The sequence below is a fragment of the Patella vulgata genome, chromosome 7, assembly GCF_932274485.2.
Source record: "Patella vulgata chromosome 7, xgPatVulg1.2, whole genome shotgun sequence".
Taxonomy (NCBI): domain Eukaryota; kingdom Metazoa; phylum Mollusca; class Gastropoda; family Patellidae; genus Patella; species Patella vulgata.
Genome location: NC_065885.2, coordinates 49721330 through 49740403, shown reverse-complemented (window position 1 = coordinate 49740403; position 19074 = coordinate 49721330). Strand labels below are relative to the sequence as shown.

General features: G+C 36.4%; 1 protein-coding gene across 1 annotated transcript in view; it reads left to right on the top strand.

The window, feature by feature from the left end:
• Positions 1-19074, top strand: part of LOC126828160 (transmembrane protein 26) — a 30312-nt gene continuing 11238 nt past the window's right edge. Inside the window, exon 1 of the mRNA XM_050557756.2 lies at positions 1-227. Within this exon, the coding sequence (XP_050413713.1) occupies positions 37-227 (191 nt within the window). The 5' untranslated portion in view covers positions 1-36. The remainder of the gene's footprint in view (positions 228-19074) is intronic.

Genomic DNA, 19074 nt, shown 5'->3' with positions numbered 1-19074 from the left:
TTAACCGAAAGCCAGAAACTTAGTTTTATTCGGACTATGCGCCTGTTTACCATCTTCCGCGCACTGCTCGTGCGTGCACTTTTTGCAGCTCACGGTTTAATTGCAATATGGCGAATGTTTATGGTTATAGGTGAATCTTGGTGTTGGTATTTAACTGCAGCACTTGGGGCTCTTCTTCTGGAAACAGTTGTTACTTTGTGTGTCAAAAAAGGCAAAGAATGGAAATGGTATGTCAATTTACTCATTTTTTATTTCTTTTTCTTTCCAAAATAAATCACGCGTATTAAAGCCGCTAAATGCCAAAATAAATGTTAAATATAGGGCACGTTTATTTAAAAAACATTTTGGACGTAAATCGTTTATTGTCATTATAAGATTACATTTGTTTCCGTTGGTTTACATCGTCATGTTAATGTGTTAAGTAATAGTAATATTAATTCTGCAATATGTTTCGTACAGGCCAGCCCAGTATTCATAAAGATTATTGAAATAGTTCACAATTTTAACTGACATTTTGTGCATTTTGAATAATCTTTTGTTTATAAAAAAACCTTCACTGTAGAAAAATTGTAAAGTAGACATAATTGAATTATTATTATTATTTATTTCTTTATTAATAATTATGAACTGAATACATTTTACGGATATTAAAACTTTTGTCGAAACCGCACATTGATCAAAAACAACGCATGATATAATGAAATACATGTTGGTATAGATAAATCATAGTTTCAGGAACTAGTTCGCCCACCAAATAAAAATTCTTTCCGTGTCACACGATTATCAATTCTAATTACTTTAATTACCTACAATTAACCATTTGTCTAATTCCAAAATGTATTTTTTATGTTAAACCATATAAAATTAACCCAGATCTTTCTTATAATGAAGTGTGTTATGCGTGAGACTGAAATAATTGTCTATTGGGTTGTTTAAGACTTATTAACCGATATTATATACTAGTAACCACAGATTTTAAAAGAGTGCATGTTCAATAAGTGTTCTGGGAAAATATGCTTGACTTAAGTAAAACAAGGCCAAACGATTCCGGATTATTTTTCAGCATTATTTAGACCAGATCTGGACGGTAAAATGGGAATGAAGTATCAATAATAAGGATTGCACACAGACTAAACTTATGCCACTATTCAGTTGGAGAAATATTTAATCTAGCCCACGGGTTGAAATGGTTAAAAAGCGATCTGCCACCACAAACCCTAAACCTGAGTAACATAAAATTTCGTTTTTTGGGTTGTTTTTTTTTTTTTACGAAAATCACAATAATTCAATATTTGAACCTGATCGTAAATTTCTTCCACAAACGTCTGTTATATCCTGTAAAGTTTGGTTCGAAACAGTTGAATAACGGCAACTGAAACCTCCAAAATATACGGGGCTATGCCACTGAGAAATTAAAAAAAATCGATTTCCTATCGATTGTTAGGCCATTTCAGTAGAAAATCATAAGAAGAGATACATTTTGCGCGAGAACGGTCGTATACGCTAAAAATATACGATTTGACCACTGACATCGAAATGGTCGCGATGACAAAGTTGGAGTACTATGTAATATGTAAACATCCGTAAAACTTTTGCTTGAATAGGTCAAAGTATCAATGCACAGAAAAGTATAAAAAAAAACTCAATAAAAGACCGTTTATGGGTTGCCTGGCAAAGTATGAAAAACAAACATGTAAGGTGCACAATTAGAGCGTAAGTCTACGACAAACCGGCAATAACTCTCCGTTGCGCTGTTTAACCATTTATGAGAAAAATGTAATTATTATTGTCAAAACATTGAATGTTTGGATGAATCGATTCAGAGGACGCACCTTACAAAATATTTTCTCTTCCAACGTCAGTCGCGTGTGTTATGTTTGATCATGGTTGTGTATGGAATACTTCTGTCATTAACGTTAATTAAATCTATTAAGCCTGTAGTTTTTTTTTTCATCCATAATAAAAAGAACCATATTTTGATATAAGTAATTAAGAACTGGGGCAGAGGTTAAAGTAACTGCCGGGGAAATACAGTATTATTATCAGGTCCAATCGAAGTTTTACATTATTCTAAAAAAAAGCCCTGGTAATCCTGTGCCGTTTTTACCTATTATAGGTTGAGCAGAATGAAGGCTAGGGTACCAAGATCTAGGGGGGCCTCAGTTAAGCTGTATAATATTTTTGATACTGTTCTAAGACTTTCCTAAACATCCGTCATTTATCATATTAGGCTTTGCTCAATTGGGTTTAAAGCATTTTCATCTTCATCTAGTCGTAAGGGTTGGGGATTGGGTGGGGCCTCATAAGTGGAATAGCCTAGGGCCTCTCGTTATCTAAATTCAGCACTGATAACTGCAGATGTCATACAAAATGAAATGAAACCGGGTTTAACGGCCTACAACTCTGCTACGACTGGGCTAATGAAGATGGACATGCGCCTTACAGTGCGCTTTGAGGGTAATTTTGATCGGACAGCGTCACTACTCTTATTTCGAATTTCAACTGTCAAGGGTTCTTTACTTGCACACCAATGTGTACAAGGAACCGATTTTTTCGTCCCACCCGAACGACTATACATCATCCCTTTCCAGGCCCTCTGTCCTGAACCACAGACAATGGGGAATCACGCCTTTTTTCTCTTTACACTGTATCTGAAATTTATTTTAATAATAACACTGGACTTTTTTAACGTTTTTAATTTGTGTTATAAATATTTTACCAGAGAAATCATTATTCTTTTTACAAAACCCACTACTTCTTCCAGATAAGGGCGGTGAGGAGGGTCAGTCGAGTTTTCTAATGTGTTCGGTTTACATCATAAGGTCTGTCACTGAGAAGAATGGCGTGATCGCGCGTGGGTTTTCTTAACCCCCATTCCCTCCCCACGGTTTCCCCACGACTTTCCCACGGTTTCCCCACACTGTTGAACACCCGTACGCGACCTAAACACAAAACACGATGAAAATATATGAACATTGTAGTTTGCGAAGATTTAAAGGGGGGCGTTGTCTTGAGGAAATCATATCAATGGCCATAGGACATATTGTGTATTTATATCGCCACCTGCAGTTTCTGTACCTGGGCGTAATCAAGGTAAATCCACAGCTGACTGATCTAAAGAAACGTCAATTGTTGCCGTTTGTTGATCATTATTAAATGCTCATCTTTATATAGCTTCTTCATTGCAAACAAGATGTGGTGTGTTAATCATTGGTACCATCAGTTTTGATCTAAAAAAAACATTTAACCGAGCCTGTATTTAGATTTCATATTGATGTTCAGAAAACTTCTGCCTTATCTTAAGGCAGATGTCTTGCTTGAGGGTGGGTAGAGGTCTACTTTCGCTTTCCAGAATACACGATAACACCTGCTATAAACTAGTAGAGCTACGCTTAAGTTGGGCGTGGTATTGGAAGCTTATGTACTGTTAAATGTCTTTGACGCTGTTGTTTTTACCGCACAGTAAAAGCACGGCCAATTTCCTAACGTTCGGGTCCGCTGTCCCCTCGTCTCCATCTCTCTCCTAATAATAATAAAAAAATGACTCGTTTGTATTTCTTTTGGTGTAAATCATCCACCATCTAATTGATAATACCTAATCAATCGCCGACAAATGATTAATTTTTAAAGTCAGAGATTAAATGAAATCAACTTTAAATTTTATCCTTCAATGACCCCTCCAAATAGCAGAAAAAATGAAAAAAAAAACCAGCCCAAAGAGAAAATCGATTAATTAGAATGTTATTATGGAGGCTTGTATATGAATATTTAGAAATCATTTTGTTATTTCCTTAAATAACATTTTGTTTATTTAAATCCAAAGGGAAGGTCGACGCGTTAACTACATTTAGTTTTTATACTTCCCATATTTTAATGTCACTGTATTTTGTGGCCATACCGATCATTGATCCATGGCATTGGTCACTAATTATCCTGGGCGTTTTTATAGATATTTAACAAAGATATTTTCGATTATTGATGGGAAGATTCCTATTGATTTTAAACGATTTCTAATTATTCATCACAGAGTTACTCTCTTGAGTTATTTCAATTTAACAGAGTTTTTAGCTGATTCCACGGAAAAAAAACCTGTTCACCATTCACAACAATTACAAATTGGTTTAAGGAACGCTGTTTATAGAACACTTTAGCGGTCAAATTTTTGAAATGTTAAAATAGGTTTTTTAGATTGTTAAACTGGTGTCCACTATCTTCTCTCAGATTTATAGGCGGCAAAAATTGACTTTATTGTTGGTTGGAATATTAGTTGCGGATGTGACGTAAAACCAAGGTGCCATGTACGAGTTGGCGTGCACATAAAAGAACCATTGACTGTTGGAATTCAGTTGTTGTCCAGGCAAAATTGCTTTAATAGCACACTGTATGGCGTATGCAGGGAGGTAGGACGCCAAATCCTATTCATTCATTCATTCAGTATTTTGGTTGCCATTGGTAATAAATGTTTTACTAAATGCCGAAATATACATTTCTCACGAATCAATTCAAAACATAAAATGCAATCACATGGACAATTTTGTTACCTCAGCCCATCGGTTTCGTCACTTCACATATCGTAAACAAAAGTATAATAATGCCATCAGACATAAATTTACTATATACCTATATATTCTTATAATAGAAACATTTCAGGAAGATTTCCTCAAAATCAATTTCTGTATATTTCATTATAAACACGTGTTATTTTTCTGGATGAAACCGTATCGCTAATTATTTTGTTACCCTAGAATCATATTTATAAATTTAGGCATATACCATAACATTCCAAATATTGTTTTTACTGGAAGAGAAATATATACATTGGGAGAAGTATAAACTTTGTAGACAAATTACCCGCTGTTTATAAACGTCTGTAATTAATCGACATTTAGTACGTTTGACTAACAACTACAAAAAGTACTCCCCCCACCCCCAGCCACTTTGAGATAACATGCTAGCGTTAAAAGTACAAGTGATTTACAGCTTTATTCACATTTACTTTGACATGTGGGTCTTAAAGGACAGTATCTCACAATTCAAAAATAGAATTGGCTGTCACTATATAAAGCGGTGGACACACTAGCCGAATCGGCGTCGAAATTCGCCTAGTATGTCCACTGTCATTCGGCCGAATGATTCGCCCGAATCAAACAGGTTTGATATATTCGCCTGGTGTGTCCGCTTCGCCGAAGCATTCGGCCGAATATAGAAGTCATTAGCCAATCACCACTCATATCGAGAAGTCACGTGATAGATTGAAGACATAGACGCCGCCATGTTTAATCATGTGACGTGAAAGGTGATGCAATCGACAGGTTGAATCGGGCGAAGCATTCGGCTAGTGTGTCCACCCATTCGGCCGAATAAAATTCGGCGCCGATTGATTCGGCCAAACGATTCGGCTGAATCATTCGGCTAGTGTGTCCACCGCTTTAGGGAAAACGAGAAAAATAGAAAAATCCCGTGCATTCCCCCGTTTTTATTCATTCTGCTCTTTAATAAAAACATGGTAATGCACGGGCTTTATCTTTTATCTACTGACAGTCAATTCTAGTTTTGAATTGTCAGATATCCTCTCGCCGTCTCATATAATAACTTTTCATCTTCAACGGAATTATCAGTGAAATGAAATTCGATCGTTTGTCTGTTATCGCTCGTTACTTCAATCAGTTATATAGAAGGATAACTCGTGTTTGTCATGTTTGGCGTCACTTCCCGTTTCTCCCCGTGCTTGTTACTCATCTCCCGTAGCAATGATCTCTGTGTTACAATTATATTTGGGATGTATTTAACCAGTTCTATCACATATTTTATAATGACTGACACCAATATTGTCCTTTAAGGCAGACGCTCCGTGGTGTTTGTCGGGAAAAAAATCTGCCTCATCACTCGAACGGCGTCACCATTAAGTTACGTTAGAATCTAACATTTGAAACGGCGATTGTCATCGTGCATAGAAATTAAATGGGGTTTAAGGTACCACTAGCTTTCTAGTTCTTCTGTGTATAACACCCGCAATTTATTTATTTAAATACATGAAGCACCAACATGCTAAGAATAAAAACTGAAGCAATGACATATCTAAAACAGGCCAATCCATTAATTACACTAAACGATGCAACGAAAATAGAATAACAAGCATAAACGCAACATAGTAAAGATTTTGGCACACGACTTGGAAAAGTTAAGTAAAACATTTTAACCCTTTTCTGATCTCTCTTTTTACTGTTATTTTATTATATAAACAGGCAAATGTATACGACAATATATACAAAACGTATCTTGACTTGGTTTAATCTAATACAGATATTAACTTGTCACAAATATGAAAAATGAAATCTCGAAGTTTAATCAGACTGGCATAGATTCAATTACCTGCCTGCCATTTCTAGCCCAAACACACTAGCTTTGAGGTGCCAGATCTTTGAGAAAAAGAGCGTACATAATATACTAATATCAAAGGGATTCCGATAATCTGAATGTCCGAAAAGTTTTTTCTTCGGTTAAACTATTGTAATACGATATCATATGAATATCCATAACTGACTCTTCATATAAATCGAATAATTAGGATAGTATATCAGGCAGTGCCTAGTGCAGTGCATACAGGGTCAAATATACCGTGTTTTTGTAATTATAATAATTGTGAACTAGACGATAAAATATGAAGTGAAGCGGGTATTCCATGCAGGGTATGCCTACTCTTTCTAATAGACCTGAGATCTCTTCTCAATCGATGACTACACGTAGCTAAAAAAAATTGTTGTATTCTTTAGTACCCAAATTCACCAACATAAAATCTGGGTGTAGACGAAGAGTGAGGTACTATAAAATTGTTTTTCCACTGATGTTATAGCGGCACGAACATAAAAATGATGTATAGGTCTGTAATATCTTCACGATTACATATACTTCCGTATTTACTATCTTTATAGCTTCTCTCAAGTAACTTTGTGATTGGAGTTTGGTCTGTATATTTCACGTCATGTTAAAATCAGTAAACTCATATTATTAGTAACATTTATATACAGACCAAAGTTATGTAAGCAAGAGAGGTAGACAACAGTTTGTCAGTATTTTGCTTTGTAATTTTACAATCTAATCAGATTTAGACGTTTTTAGATTCATTTTCTATTCCTAATTTTATGTTTTCTCGAACTCAATTTTACTGAACACCTGGGTCCGTATTCAAAGGATATCTTAAGTCTAAGATAGTCACTTAACTACTAGATTTCTCATAAGTATACGTAACTTCCTGTAAGTTAAGGGTAAGTGGTATTCAAAGACAATGTTAGGTATCAAATTTCCCCCTAAAGTTAAGCTGCCTTAACTTATAAGTGGTTAGTCTTTTGGCGGTATTCAAAGGCCAGTAGATACCTTATAGTTAAGTAAGATTATAATGACTTCTTTTAACCGGAGTACACAAGGTAGTAGCTGACCCGTAATGGCGATTTTAAAAGTTAGGGGGTTGAAATTGAAACAAAGATATTGTTGCCGAGTGTATCTGGCCTCAAACCTTTTTTTCATCATCAGATTGATTTTGTAGTGCCATAATAGTGTAAAAGGTTTCCCGATCATTTATGATGTTCGTATTGCTTAATCATGTTTTCCACGACTGTCATATAATATAGTTTGATGCGTTAAATTCATTTGTAATATTTGACATTGTGATGACATTCCATTGTAGATTTCAGCGAGAAGCAAGGCATGGTTTAGTTTTGAAGTTTTGATGTTCTTGTCTTGTCTGTGATGATGACTGCCGACCAAAGCGTGTCACCAATGATTTACAATTTATTTCTTGTGTTACCTATTGCGTTTTAATTGGTAGTATTTATTCGGGTAGAAAATGATCCTAGAAGTCTGTTAGAAATGAACACCTCGGTGGAGATTTTTAAATACTTCAATGAAAGTGTCTTTGAAGTGGTTCTAAAGTGAACACTTTGTTTGAAGCGTTCCTAGAAATGTGTCAGAAATGAACACTTCAAAGGAAGTGCACACTTCAGTTGCGTACGGGTGAGGTCAAAAGTAAGATGTAAAGCATAATCCAATTTTCACCGTTTTGTTAATTTTTCGCCTAATATCATTATTCGGGATTAAAAGTCCGCAAGGTTTATACAAAACACGCAAATATGAGATTTCATGAGGTCAGTTCTGTAGAAATAATCAAAAAAGTCATGTTTGAATTTGTTTCGGATAAAACTAGTGTTGTCTGGAGACTTTATCTTGTAATTATTTCCACAGTTAAATGAGATTGAAGCTGGAATTATCTCCCTTATTGCTTAACACTTTATTTGAGGTCAGAAGTTATAATAAGAGTTACAGAAGTGTTACATTACGTCACAAATACTTACGCCAACAGTTAAAATGTATGTTACTAATACAGAAATTATTAGCTGTGTGGATTTCACAAATATAGACCTACCAGTGGAATTAGAAAAAGGAAAGCGGATATTTTAATTTCTACATGTCCACGTATTTCAACACCCCAGTCATATTCTTATCTTATTGGTTTTTGTGTAGGTGACCAGGCTTTTCATCGATGTCCGAGGCTAACTGTTGGAATTATGCCCCTTTGGGTATTATCCTTGTTAAAGTTATACATTCTACATTCTTGTTAAAGATACATTATGTAAGATTTAGATAAAGAGCTGACCATTCTTACTATAATAGCTCAAAAATAAATAATGTAAAATAAAACTATCGAAAAAAATTCATTCAAATTACTTCATTCTGAGCCAAGTTATCACTTTGTAGTTTTGACAAGATCTGTGCATTGTGGTAACCAGGGCACTGGTATATTCGAGACTTAGTATCGCTTTCCCATTTAAATTACATTTTTAAATGGGTAACCGTTCTCATCTAGTTAAAATCTCGAGTATCCGATGCCATCGATAGTTGATTATGGTCTTGTTATGTTAATAAATGTCTAATTAATAGTTTATATAACATTTCAGGCCTAATGAAATACCTGCTATAGGCAGAGTTAGCCCTTGCATAATGTATGTTTTAGGTTATAAATTCTTTATAGCCCGTTCATCGGGATTTTCCGGCGTGGTTTCGCCTGTCAGTGGTGCAGGACGGAGGGACTGACGAGGGAAGCTGTCTAGTCGTTCAGATGGGACGAAAAACCGAGGTCCCGTGTACACATTGGCGTGCACGTAAAAGATCCCTTGGCAGATGGAATTCGATATAAGAGTAATCCGTAGCACCGCCGTCCGGGCAAAATTTTCTTCATAGCACACTGCATGGTGTATGCCCGTATTTATTAGCCCAGTAGGAGAAGAACATTAGGACGTTAAACCCCATTTCATTTCATTTCATTTTCTTTATAGTCCAGCCTTTTTTTGATACGTATAATAAAAGGGTGATTTTGTGGTCCCCTTTTCTGACCCAGATGATAATGTATGTTTCTTGTATGTTATTATTATCTAAAGGATTTAATAATACACAATGACCTATATTCCATTATTATCTGTAAATTGCTGTGATTGTAGTGAGACCAGATTGTTTGAGAAGTTTGCATATTGTTGGTTATTAGGAAATACCATCTGTATATTGTGTTTTATTCTTCCAGGGTGATTGATAGTATTATTGCGTGGTTGAACTCTTATCATTGTCCTGGTTCTGTTCTTGTTTTCTTTATCTTCGAGTGAACTACACTTTCATTTATTGATCGTAGTAACACATTCCCAAAACACACTCACCGTTCAAACTAATGTAGAATGCTTTAAGATACATGATTACTATATAAAGAAACACTGCCAGGTTCACCAAGAAAAACAAATGTAATTAATTTTAATCATTAGAATCTTCTTAACAGAAGAGTGCCAAGTGCATGGCAGTAGGAGAAGCGCAAACTGTCCTACAGGTCGACAAAATAAAAATCCAGCGAACTAATAAAATAAAACCCCTACCATTGCAGAATTTTAACTAAAGCCATCTTGTGTTGTAAAGAATCTTGGCGTTTGGCTTGATAAGCAGCTCAAAATGGATCAGCATGTGACCAAGGAGAGGCTGCAAATATGCATCTTCGTACTCCTTTCCTCACCCGTATCAGCAGGAACCATGCTTGTACTTTCCTACCGCATATTAATTACTGCAACAGCATCCTCACAAATACTTTACAAGAACAACTGAACAGACTACAATTCCCCGCATCATTATCAGGTTCGTAAATTTGATCATATTACCCAATTACTACATAAATTTCACTGACTTCCCATAAAATCCAGAAAGGAATACAAAACTGGCTCCAAGTTACATTTGTAAAATGTTACATAAAAAATATCATCCAGAATTTTTGAGATCTGAAAACTAGATACTGAGTATATAAACTTCTTCGTGTAAATACATCAACATTAATTTTGATAAACGGTCCTTTGCTTATAACGCTGATCTTGTGGAACAATCTAACCGAGAATGATATTAAATCAGCTAAGATTGTACAGAATTTCCAAACTTTGCTTAAGACACACATTTTCAAGAAAAGTTTCCAGTTATCACACGGGTTCAGTGTAGATTTTAGTTTAAAATGTTGCACCAATGCAAGAATGGTTAATTACTATTACTTGGGTATCATGTGTCCGATAAAGTTTTTCCCGCCAGTCTTATTGGGATTCATCAAAACGAGTAAAATACAAAGTGGAACATTAGGTTGTAGTTTAATAAGATCTGAAATACGGGCTTTTTATATTCATCGACAAAATCACGATAACGACCGTAAAATGTTTGCAATATGAACCCAAATTGGTAAATATTCTTGTCTAGTGCAATTTTAAAACAGTCCTTCATAAGTCTATCACATTACACAAGCTGTGGTACATATATCCGCTGGAGCTAGGTATTTTACTACACGGCAACAGAGAAAGTGCATTAAAAATCGCTGTCCGTTCTACTGAAAATCTATTACAGAATTTTCAAAACATTATTTTAAAATGTAATAATGAAGATTCCTTTGCCGGTGTGGCAATGCAGTAGCATTTAGTTGGCGTCAATTACATGTTGTCAATTAAAGGTTTCCATATCCGAAAACATCTGTTAGAAATGTAATTACTGACCGAACCTTGATCACCCCCTCTTTTACGCCCATGCATAATTTGTATTTTCTGTATGAATTTCTTAAGATTAAGGTTTGGAATATTCAATATTATTTAGAACTTTTCTGTATGTTGTTAACTGGATGATGTATACGATTCGGTATTTATATTAATCACGTGTCTTATTTGTGGCAAGATGTTGAAAAATTTCTAGAGTCAGTGTTACAATTAATAACATGAAAATAGATATTCAATATAGAAACTGGAACTGTCTGTACTTTAACGACCCGTGAGAATCATCTGCGTTTCGTTAAACATAGACTAATAAATTTTCATTAATCCTGTATGAAAACGTCATTCCATGATTAATTAAGTGTATAAATTCCGAGAGATTTTTTAACTAAAAGTCGGCTTATTCTTGTAAACATAATTTAATTATGAATGGCCCCGCTTACGTAAAATTAAAATTGTACAAATTACTGGCTAGTCATATTTCAGAATAATATATCAACCAACGCTTCATTTGTTGATGTTTAGAAAATTAAGTATCCAGGGGCGTTTTCGGGGATTTGAGCGTACGCTCTTGGGAATTACCATTATGAGGGATTACCGGAGTCCCCCAGAATCCCTCTCTGGACACGCCCCTGGTATTTCATAGTTTTGGGACCACTTTTTAGTTTCCAATTATTAATATCGATTTGCCAAAAATGACGTTATGAGTAGCATAAGAAATTGAAAAATGGTCGGGGACTGGTCAGGCCGGTCAACAGGAAAGTCGTCTGTGCTACCTCTCGCCGTTCGTTCATGGGGCTTAACGTCCGCTTCTACCGAGGGTTATATCGCAGAAAAAGATTTCATGGCAAACTTGCCATTGGTGTTTGAGTGGTTGGGAATGGGAGGTAATTCGTCGCCTCCATAGTTCTAGCTCTAAAATCAATATCAATAAATCCCATTGAGCAAGTTTGATAAATCCAACTAATCCCCGTATCGTTTTCACAATCTTTAAAAGTCAAAATATTAAATGAAATGTGTTTTATACGTAGGCCTACGGGGCGATAACTCGTGATTTTCACTTGACATATTCTTAATTTAATAGGGTTCCACATTCTGCCCCGATGAACAACTCCACCAATTTTTACACAGTTCCACTTAAAGAAACATAACTTCAAAATTTACAATCCGAGTTTTTCCTCTCCGGAACGTAAGCCGCGAGATAAACTCAGAAATTTACGTCGAAATTTCTGAAATTGGTTAGGGTTACCCTGTCTGGTCCCATGGGACATAACGGTAACGATATTTATAATCCGAAAATGTTAAAATTCGAAAGGGTTGTTCCAGAGCGTTTACAAGAAGTCGCAAGTTTGGACGTGAAGGAGGAGATAACTAAAAAAGTCGGATCTGCATAGCGTTTAAAAGAAATTGGGGATTGACAGACAAACAGACAAAAAGGAATGAAATGAAATGAAATGGGTTTAACATCCTACGGTTCTGCTTTGACTGTGCTAACGAAGATAGGCATACACCATGCTATGTGGTAAATTTTACCTGGACGGCGACACTATATGTACGGCCTACTCTTATTTCAAATACAAAGGTGTTTGGTCAATGGTTATTTTACTTGCTTGCCAATCTGTACACGAGACCTCGGGTTTTCGACCCCCCTTCCGAACGACTATACGTTATCCCTTGCCAGACCCTCCTCCCTGCACCACTGACAAGGGACGAACAAACAGGGGTGCTAACAATATAATGCATTCACATTGCATGCAGGTTATATCATACATTTTACCGGGATAATTTATTGATCTTGCAATTAAATTCACACATGGTCTTTAAATAGAGCACTGACATAATTTTAGTATAGTGTGGTCTGCTTGTAGTGGGCACAATATACTGAATAATAATATAGGCGTCTGGTTTTCATTCGTATTGAAACTGACACGTAATATATCAATTAGAGGATATTAACTGCACCTAGGAACTACACATTCCATTTATATTATACAGATGATTAGGTTTTATTAGAATCTATGGTACGATATAAGGGTTTAAAGTTCTCAACATCCTCACCATTTTCTAAAATAAATCAGAATGAATCGTACGTTACAATCTCATTAATAGGCCATTTTAGTTTCATGACTTAAGGTCATAAACCTTTTATCTTCCCCGAAAGTCTTCATTTCCTTTATTTTAAATTTTAAACATAACTTGCCATTCTTTTAAAAAAGAATTAATTTACACATTAAATTAAGTATCTGTACTGTAGATAATGGTCATGATCCAAATTTTGTTAAAATTGTATGAAATATGATAATATCATTTAATCAACAATCTTAAGTCAGGGGCCACAATTCATAATCGATAGAAATCGGTATAATCCGAATACTAACTATGCCAAAATCTTTCTTCTGAATGATAAGAAACTCTGTAGAGTGAGTACGAGTACAACTTAAAGTTTATAAAACGGTCGCATTAATCACGATAAACAACTATAGAGATGCATTCTCAAACTTTACCCCAACACTTCCAGAAAATTCCAGAAAATCTCGTGTCCTCTGAGTATACGGAAGTGTGGACGGACACAATATTTGATCGGAAAATCCGAGGTTGTTTGTGCTTGTAGTCTTTTTAATATCTGAGTATACGGAAGTGTGGACGGACACAATATTTGATCGGAAAATCCGAGGTTGTTTGTGCTTGTAGTCTTATTAATATCTACTATACATGTAATACTACATTTACAGTAGCGGCTATTTAAGTTCTCTAAATGATGCTCTGTTTAATACATTCAAGTCGTTAGTTAGTACAAGTTGACAATGAGAACCGAGCTAATGAGATGTACCTTGTAAATTAAAATCAGGCAATGACACCTAAACGAATTAGGTCTACTCCAAATTCATTTGTAGTAATCTGTGAAACAAACATTCAGTTTTCATCATGTGTGAAGAACCTTGGTGTGCTACTGGATTACTCGTTAACCGCGGAGAAACAGGTCGAACAACTTTGTCGTACGTAGTATTACCATCTCCGATGTATTGGCAATATTCGACACCCGAGGCCTATAAGCTGCTCGTGCGTTTCTTGGTATTCTCGACTCGATTACTGCCACAGTGCTTTGATTGGAATTCCCCAAAACCTGTGTGCAAAACTCCAAAACAATCAAAACACCGCCGCCAGAATAATAAAAATAATAAAAAGAAAACAAAAGTACTCTCACATAACTTCCATCTTAAATCACTACATTGGTTACGCATAGAAGCCCAGATAACTTTCAAGATTTTAACATTGGTTTATATGTGTCAACATGATCTTCCCCCATCTTACCCCACGGATCTCATTCAATCATATCAACCAAATCGACCACTTCGCTCACAAAATAAGCCCTCATCAGTTGTGCCGCTAGCTAAACTGAAATCCTATGGGGATAAAGCCTTCAGTGTCTGTGGACCACGTTTGTGGAATAACTTACCATTGGAGATACAGACTTCTCAACTCATTTGTTTGTTATTTATTGTCAGGATTGGTTATTATCTTCTATGCGCTTAGAACATGCAATAGTCTGGTAATCCAAATATGATAATCCCATGCTTTAGAAACAGGAACACCTGTCATCCTTTGTGCCCATATTAGTACATTCTATTTAAATCCAGGGTTGGTTCTGAGTAGCTGACTAATCAGATAAAGGAAATGCCTGGCCAAGTTCCCTGGGGCCAGTCTATGACTCATGCACGTATCCTCTTTATAAGAACGAGCGGGGTTTAGTATTCTCAGAAGGACGTTCCCACAGAGATCATTTAGTATTCTTAGAAGACCGCACCCTCAGCCTCGGGTTCGAAGCATGGAGTGTTTCAGCCGTTAGGTCTGAGTTCTAGGGTTGTTAAACTCAGACTGTATATATTATAATAACTATCATAAATGTTGTAGTTTCCAGTATTTGAAATATAAAAATAAAAACGCAGTGTCCCTGAGTTAATTAATCATATACGCAACGTGGAAGTCAGGGTTACTTCATCTATTTAACAACACGGTAGGGTCACATACTACAGAGCTTGTCGATTATATGGCGTTATTGGCGTTGCTGGGCGAAAACAAGGAAATGTAGAGGCGTGTTGTTGCCGTCGAAGGAGGGTAGGCCGACCCAACTTCGGGCGCTGAGAATTATGGCACATGTTCAGGTCGATTTGGCTGAACCATGGCATACCCTACATGGCTGAGGATTATAATTAAGTCCTGAAGATTTGAACATAGTGAGGAACAACCATTAACTCAACGACCTACGAGTAAACAAAAACTGTTATTCCTTACAAAGGAAGGGCAAATAATAGATTGAATAAAACACACAGAATCATTTTTATCATGATATTTTATTACTGATACCTTGTATGGACGATTGACATCTGTAGGCACATACCAGTTCAGTAAATAAGCAATTAACGCAGCTCTGGTGTGTCCGTAAAGCAAAAGTTTACTGTAAGCCTGGCCATTGAAGTAACTGATGACGAGAATGACATGAGTGGCAATATGGTTCCTGGTAATGGTTGTCGTATGTATTGACCTATAGTATGCCAGTGGCTTAAAACGTCCCCGTCGCCGTTCCAGATTGTTTTCATTTCCTAAATTCATTAAGCGAAGGACTTAAAACAAAGACACATTAATTGATTTTGAATATTATGAAAATATTAACCGAGCTGTGAAATCTAATCTGAAAGCCGCCAGTAGGATTGGATTAGATGTTGGATCTCGAAATGAAATAAAACTGCGAACGTTTTAAAAACGAACCCGAAATCAAAGAAAATTGGATACCAGCCACAATCAGTCGATCACCAGTAGCGTTGTCTGTTCCACTAAGGCTGAGAGCCTACTAGTTGTAAGGAGTGATCGATGGTGCATGTACATAAACGTCCATTGAGCGTGATTGAGTTTTAGTATCACTGGATCCGGTTAGAACTATGAAAGGTCAGCAGGAAAAGAGAAGGCACAATATTGTCATTAGAGCAATAGGAATATGATGATATTGACGCGGACATTTCGTGGAGTATTAAAGGACACTCCCTTTACCTTGGTTGGAAATGTTATCGGATTCGAGCTTTATTAAACATTCCCGCTTCTTTTGTTTTTATATTTATGAGGGCGGTGCAGGCGACTGCATGCCTCCGAGGGACTGGTGCCAGAAATATTATATATGAGAAAAAACAACACCCTAATTGGTCAAAAATCATTTAAATACTTCAAATTGACACAACGTTTATTTCGAGATAAAAATATATTGACTTTAGTTCAACCTTTTCACATAAAGCCTGACTTTAACAAGTTGCTAGAATAATTATACCATTAGTCCATTACCATTATGTGTCAAAAGGTGGCTATTATTGGCCAGTGTTTACCAGTCAATTAACCAACACATACTGGTACTTCTGATTATTATTAACTCTATATTCAAATGTAAACTAAATATCTCCAGGTGTCTAGATATCGCGTTGGCATATAGCCCGGAAGTGAAAGGGTTGAACCTACAATGATTTTCGCAGTTTCTATATCTTTGAGAAACTACGCGATGCCATCCTGACAGCAATGAGCCTTTTTCAGAATATGCAAGTTAAGTCCGCCATTACCGAAATTAAGTTTATTGACTATAGCTCAGTTCATATACACGATAAAATTACCACATTGGTGTCTATGTCCACGTGTCCATGGTCTGCGAACCAATCAGCCCATTACAGATGTGTTCATGTGAAACATAACGTACTGAATATTCAAATTAGGTACTGTCATTACGAAATTTCTATTCTTGGGCAATATCTTACATAGAATAAGAGATAATAAAAAAAGCCAATACATATATAGGTAATCAGGATCTCCCCACCTTTTAAATATATTTTGGATATGACTCTCAACAAACTAAATATACAAATTACATAAATTGCGCCATAATCGATCAGACGTATGTTATAGTATCTCGTCGCCAAAACTAAAATATTTTGTATATATAAGCCTATAGGTGATTTATATAACAAGCCAGGGGGAACAAGTTAAATTTTGAATATGAATTTTACTGAATATGTATTTCAACAAGACTTACATGAATCACTATTAATCTTCCTCAATTTAGTGGCCGTAATCTTATCTGTGTATTCATTATAATTGCAGTCCCCATATTCCCTGGCACAAAAAAACATGCATAACAAGTGGGCACTACAGAAGTATCCGTACTGTGTGTTTCGACAAGGCTAGTCTGATGAAGCCGCATCTTATCAACGTCAGAACCTCACCGAAACAAGTGCAGTATCAGAGGGCTGGATCACTTGCAACAACGTCTCCACCAATAACCTTTAGCATCATACACTGGTGGATCAGGGTAACTTCCAGAGAGCTCTCATAAAGTCCACCGATGTACCTGATCCGCCTGATTACGATGCTACATGTTATGTGTTCATACGTGGCGATGCATTAAATAAATGTTGCCATTGATCGAACGCCCTGACACTACAATTACTCACCCTGATTTTTTAACCTTGATTATGGCTCGTCATTAGAGCATCCTTGTCGAAAAAAACACCGCGGATGTTGTAGTGCACCCTTGCCGTCCACGTTTTTGCAAGGCCGTGTTATTAGAAATTATTTTATTCTGATAGAAACGATTTCACATAAAATTGGACAGTGTACCGACATTTCCTACTCAATCCACGAATAGATAATGACCACTTCATTTTGACTGTGGACCCGAGATGTTTGTTAATTTCTATATTGTGATATAAAATATAATTATATATTTATCTGAGATGTTTACCTGGCCAAACTTGTCATCAATATGAAACAATTAAGTGATTGCTGTACGAATAGTCTAGTAACTTTTCATCAAAGTTCTCATTTTATTTTCATCACTGTAAACGTTCAAAATAACAGAACAATTACCAAACGAAAGGTAGTATTTACCTTGTAATGTCCCTAGTGATTATTTTTGGTAAGCTACATCAGAAAATGTGACTGTTTCTACGAAACCAATCTCATCTAATCGTAGCACTTATTAACCCCGTATTGACGTTTAGCAAATAGTGGAATCGTTAAAAACAAGTTATGAATTGGATATTTACACAAACCAAACTGTCAACAAGAACTATATGGTTCAAACTGGTGATTGTGGTAGTTCAGTGGCCAGGACATTGAAGTCTCGACAGTAATGTCCTTCGCCGAGAACAACCTTCACCAGTTTTCAAGCCCAAGTTTTGCGACTTAAAATCTACAGTAAAATTAGAACTTTTATGCCTTAAGGGTACTAGTAATAAGAAGAACTTAAGAAAATACCATACATACCGATTTTCAGACATCCACGCAAACCATCGCACATTGTAGCATCAAAGAAGGTCCCTCACATATTACACGCCTTAATCCACCACCGTCAAAGGCGTCCTTCACTTGTTATGGATGCGTCAGTTGGGACGACAAAGAATGTGTGCCTCTAGCCGTGCGAGTGGGACGAAAACCGAGGTCCGGCTGTGTACACATTGGCGTTCACCCAAACAACCCCTTATCATATTTTTGTGAAAAATTATCTCTCGCATTACAGACATAACCGTAGAAATTTTAGTCTCAAAATGACCGACATCTTGTGGAAAGAAAGTGAGAAATGGGGTTTAACGTCCACTCGACACAAGCTAGGTCATTTCTGGACTAACACATGGTTCAATTTTATTTCAATAATTCGCCTGTGCGTAGAGGTCTTTAGCAGTAGGAGGAAACCGAAGGACCCGGAGAAAACCCACGAGGTTAGACAGCAGGCGACCCTACTTCTTGTCACGTACAACCGGGGATTCGAAACCACGCCAGTTGACTCAATGTCAGAATTTATGATACAGTGCGCACGTGCTAACCATTCGCCCCCCCCCCCCCCCCTGTGGAAAGAAAGTATAATACCTATCATTAAAATCATAATACATCAGACGACCAATAAAAATTTTCCTTTACCCAAAGAGCCTTCAAACAGTAATCTCAACGACTTAAAGAGCACACATTGAGATAGGAATGGGGTTTAACGCCCACTCGA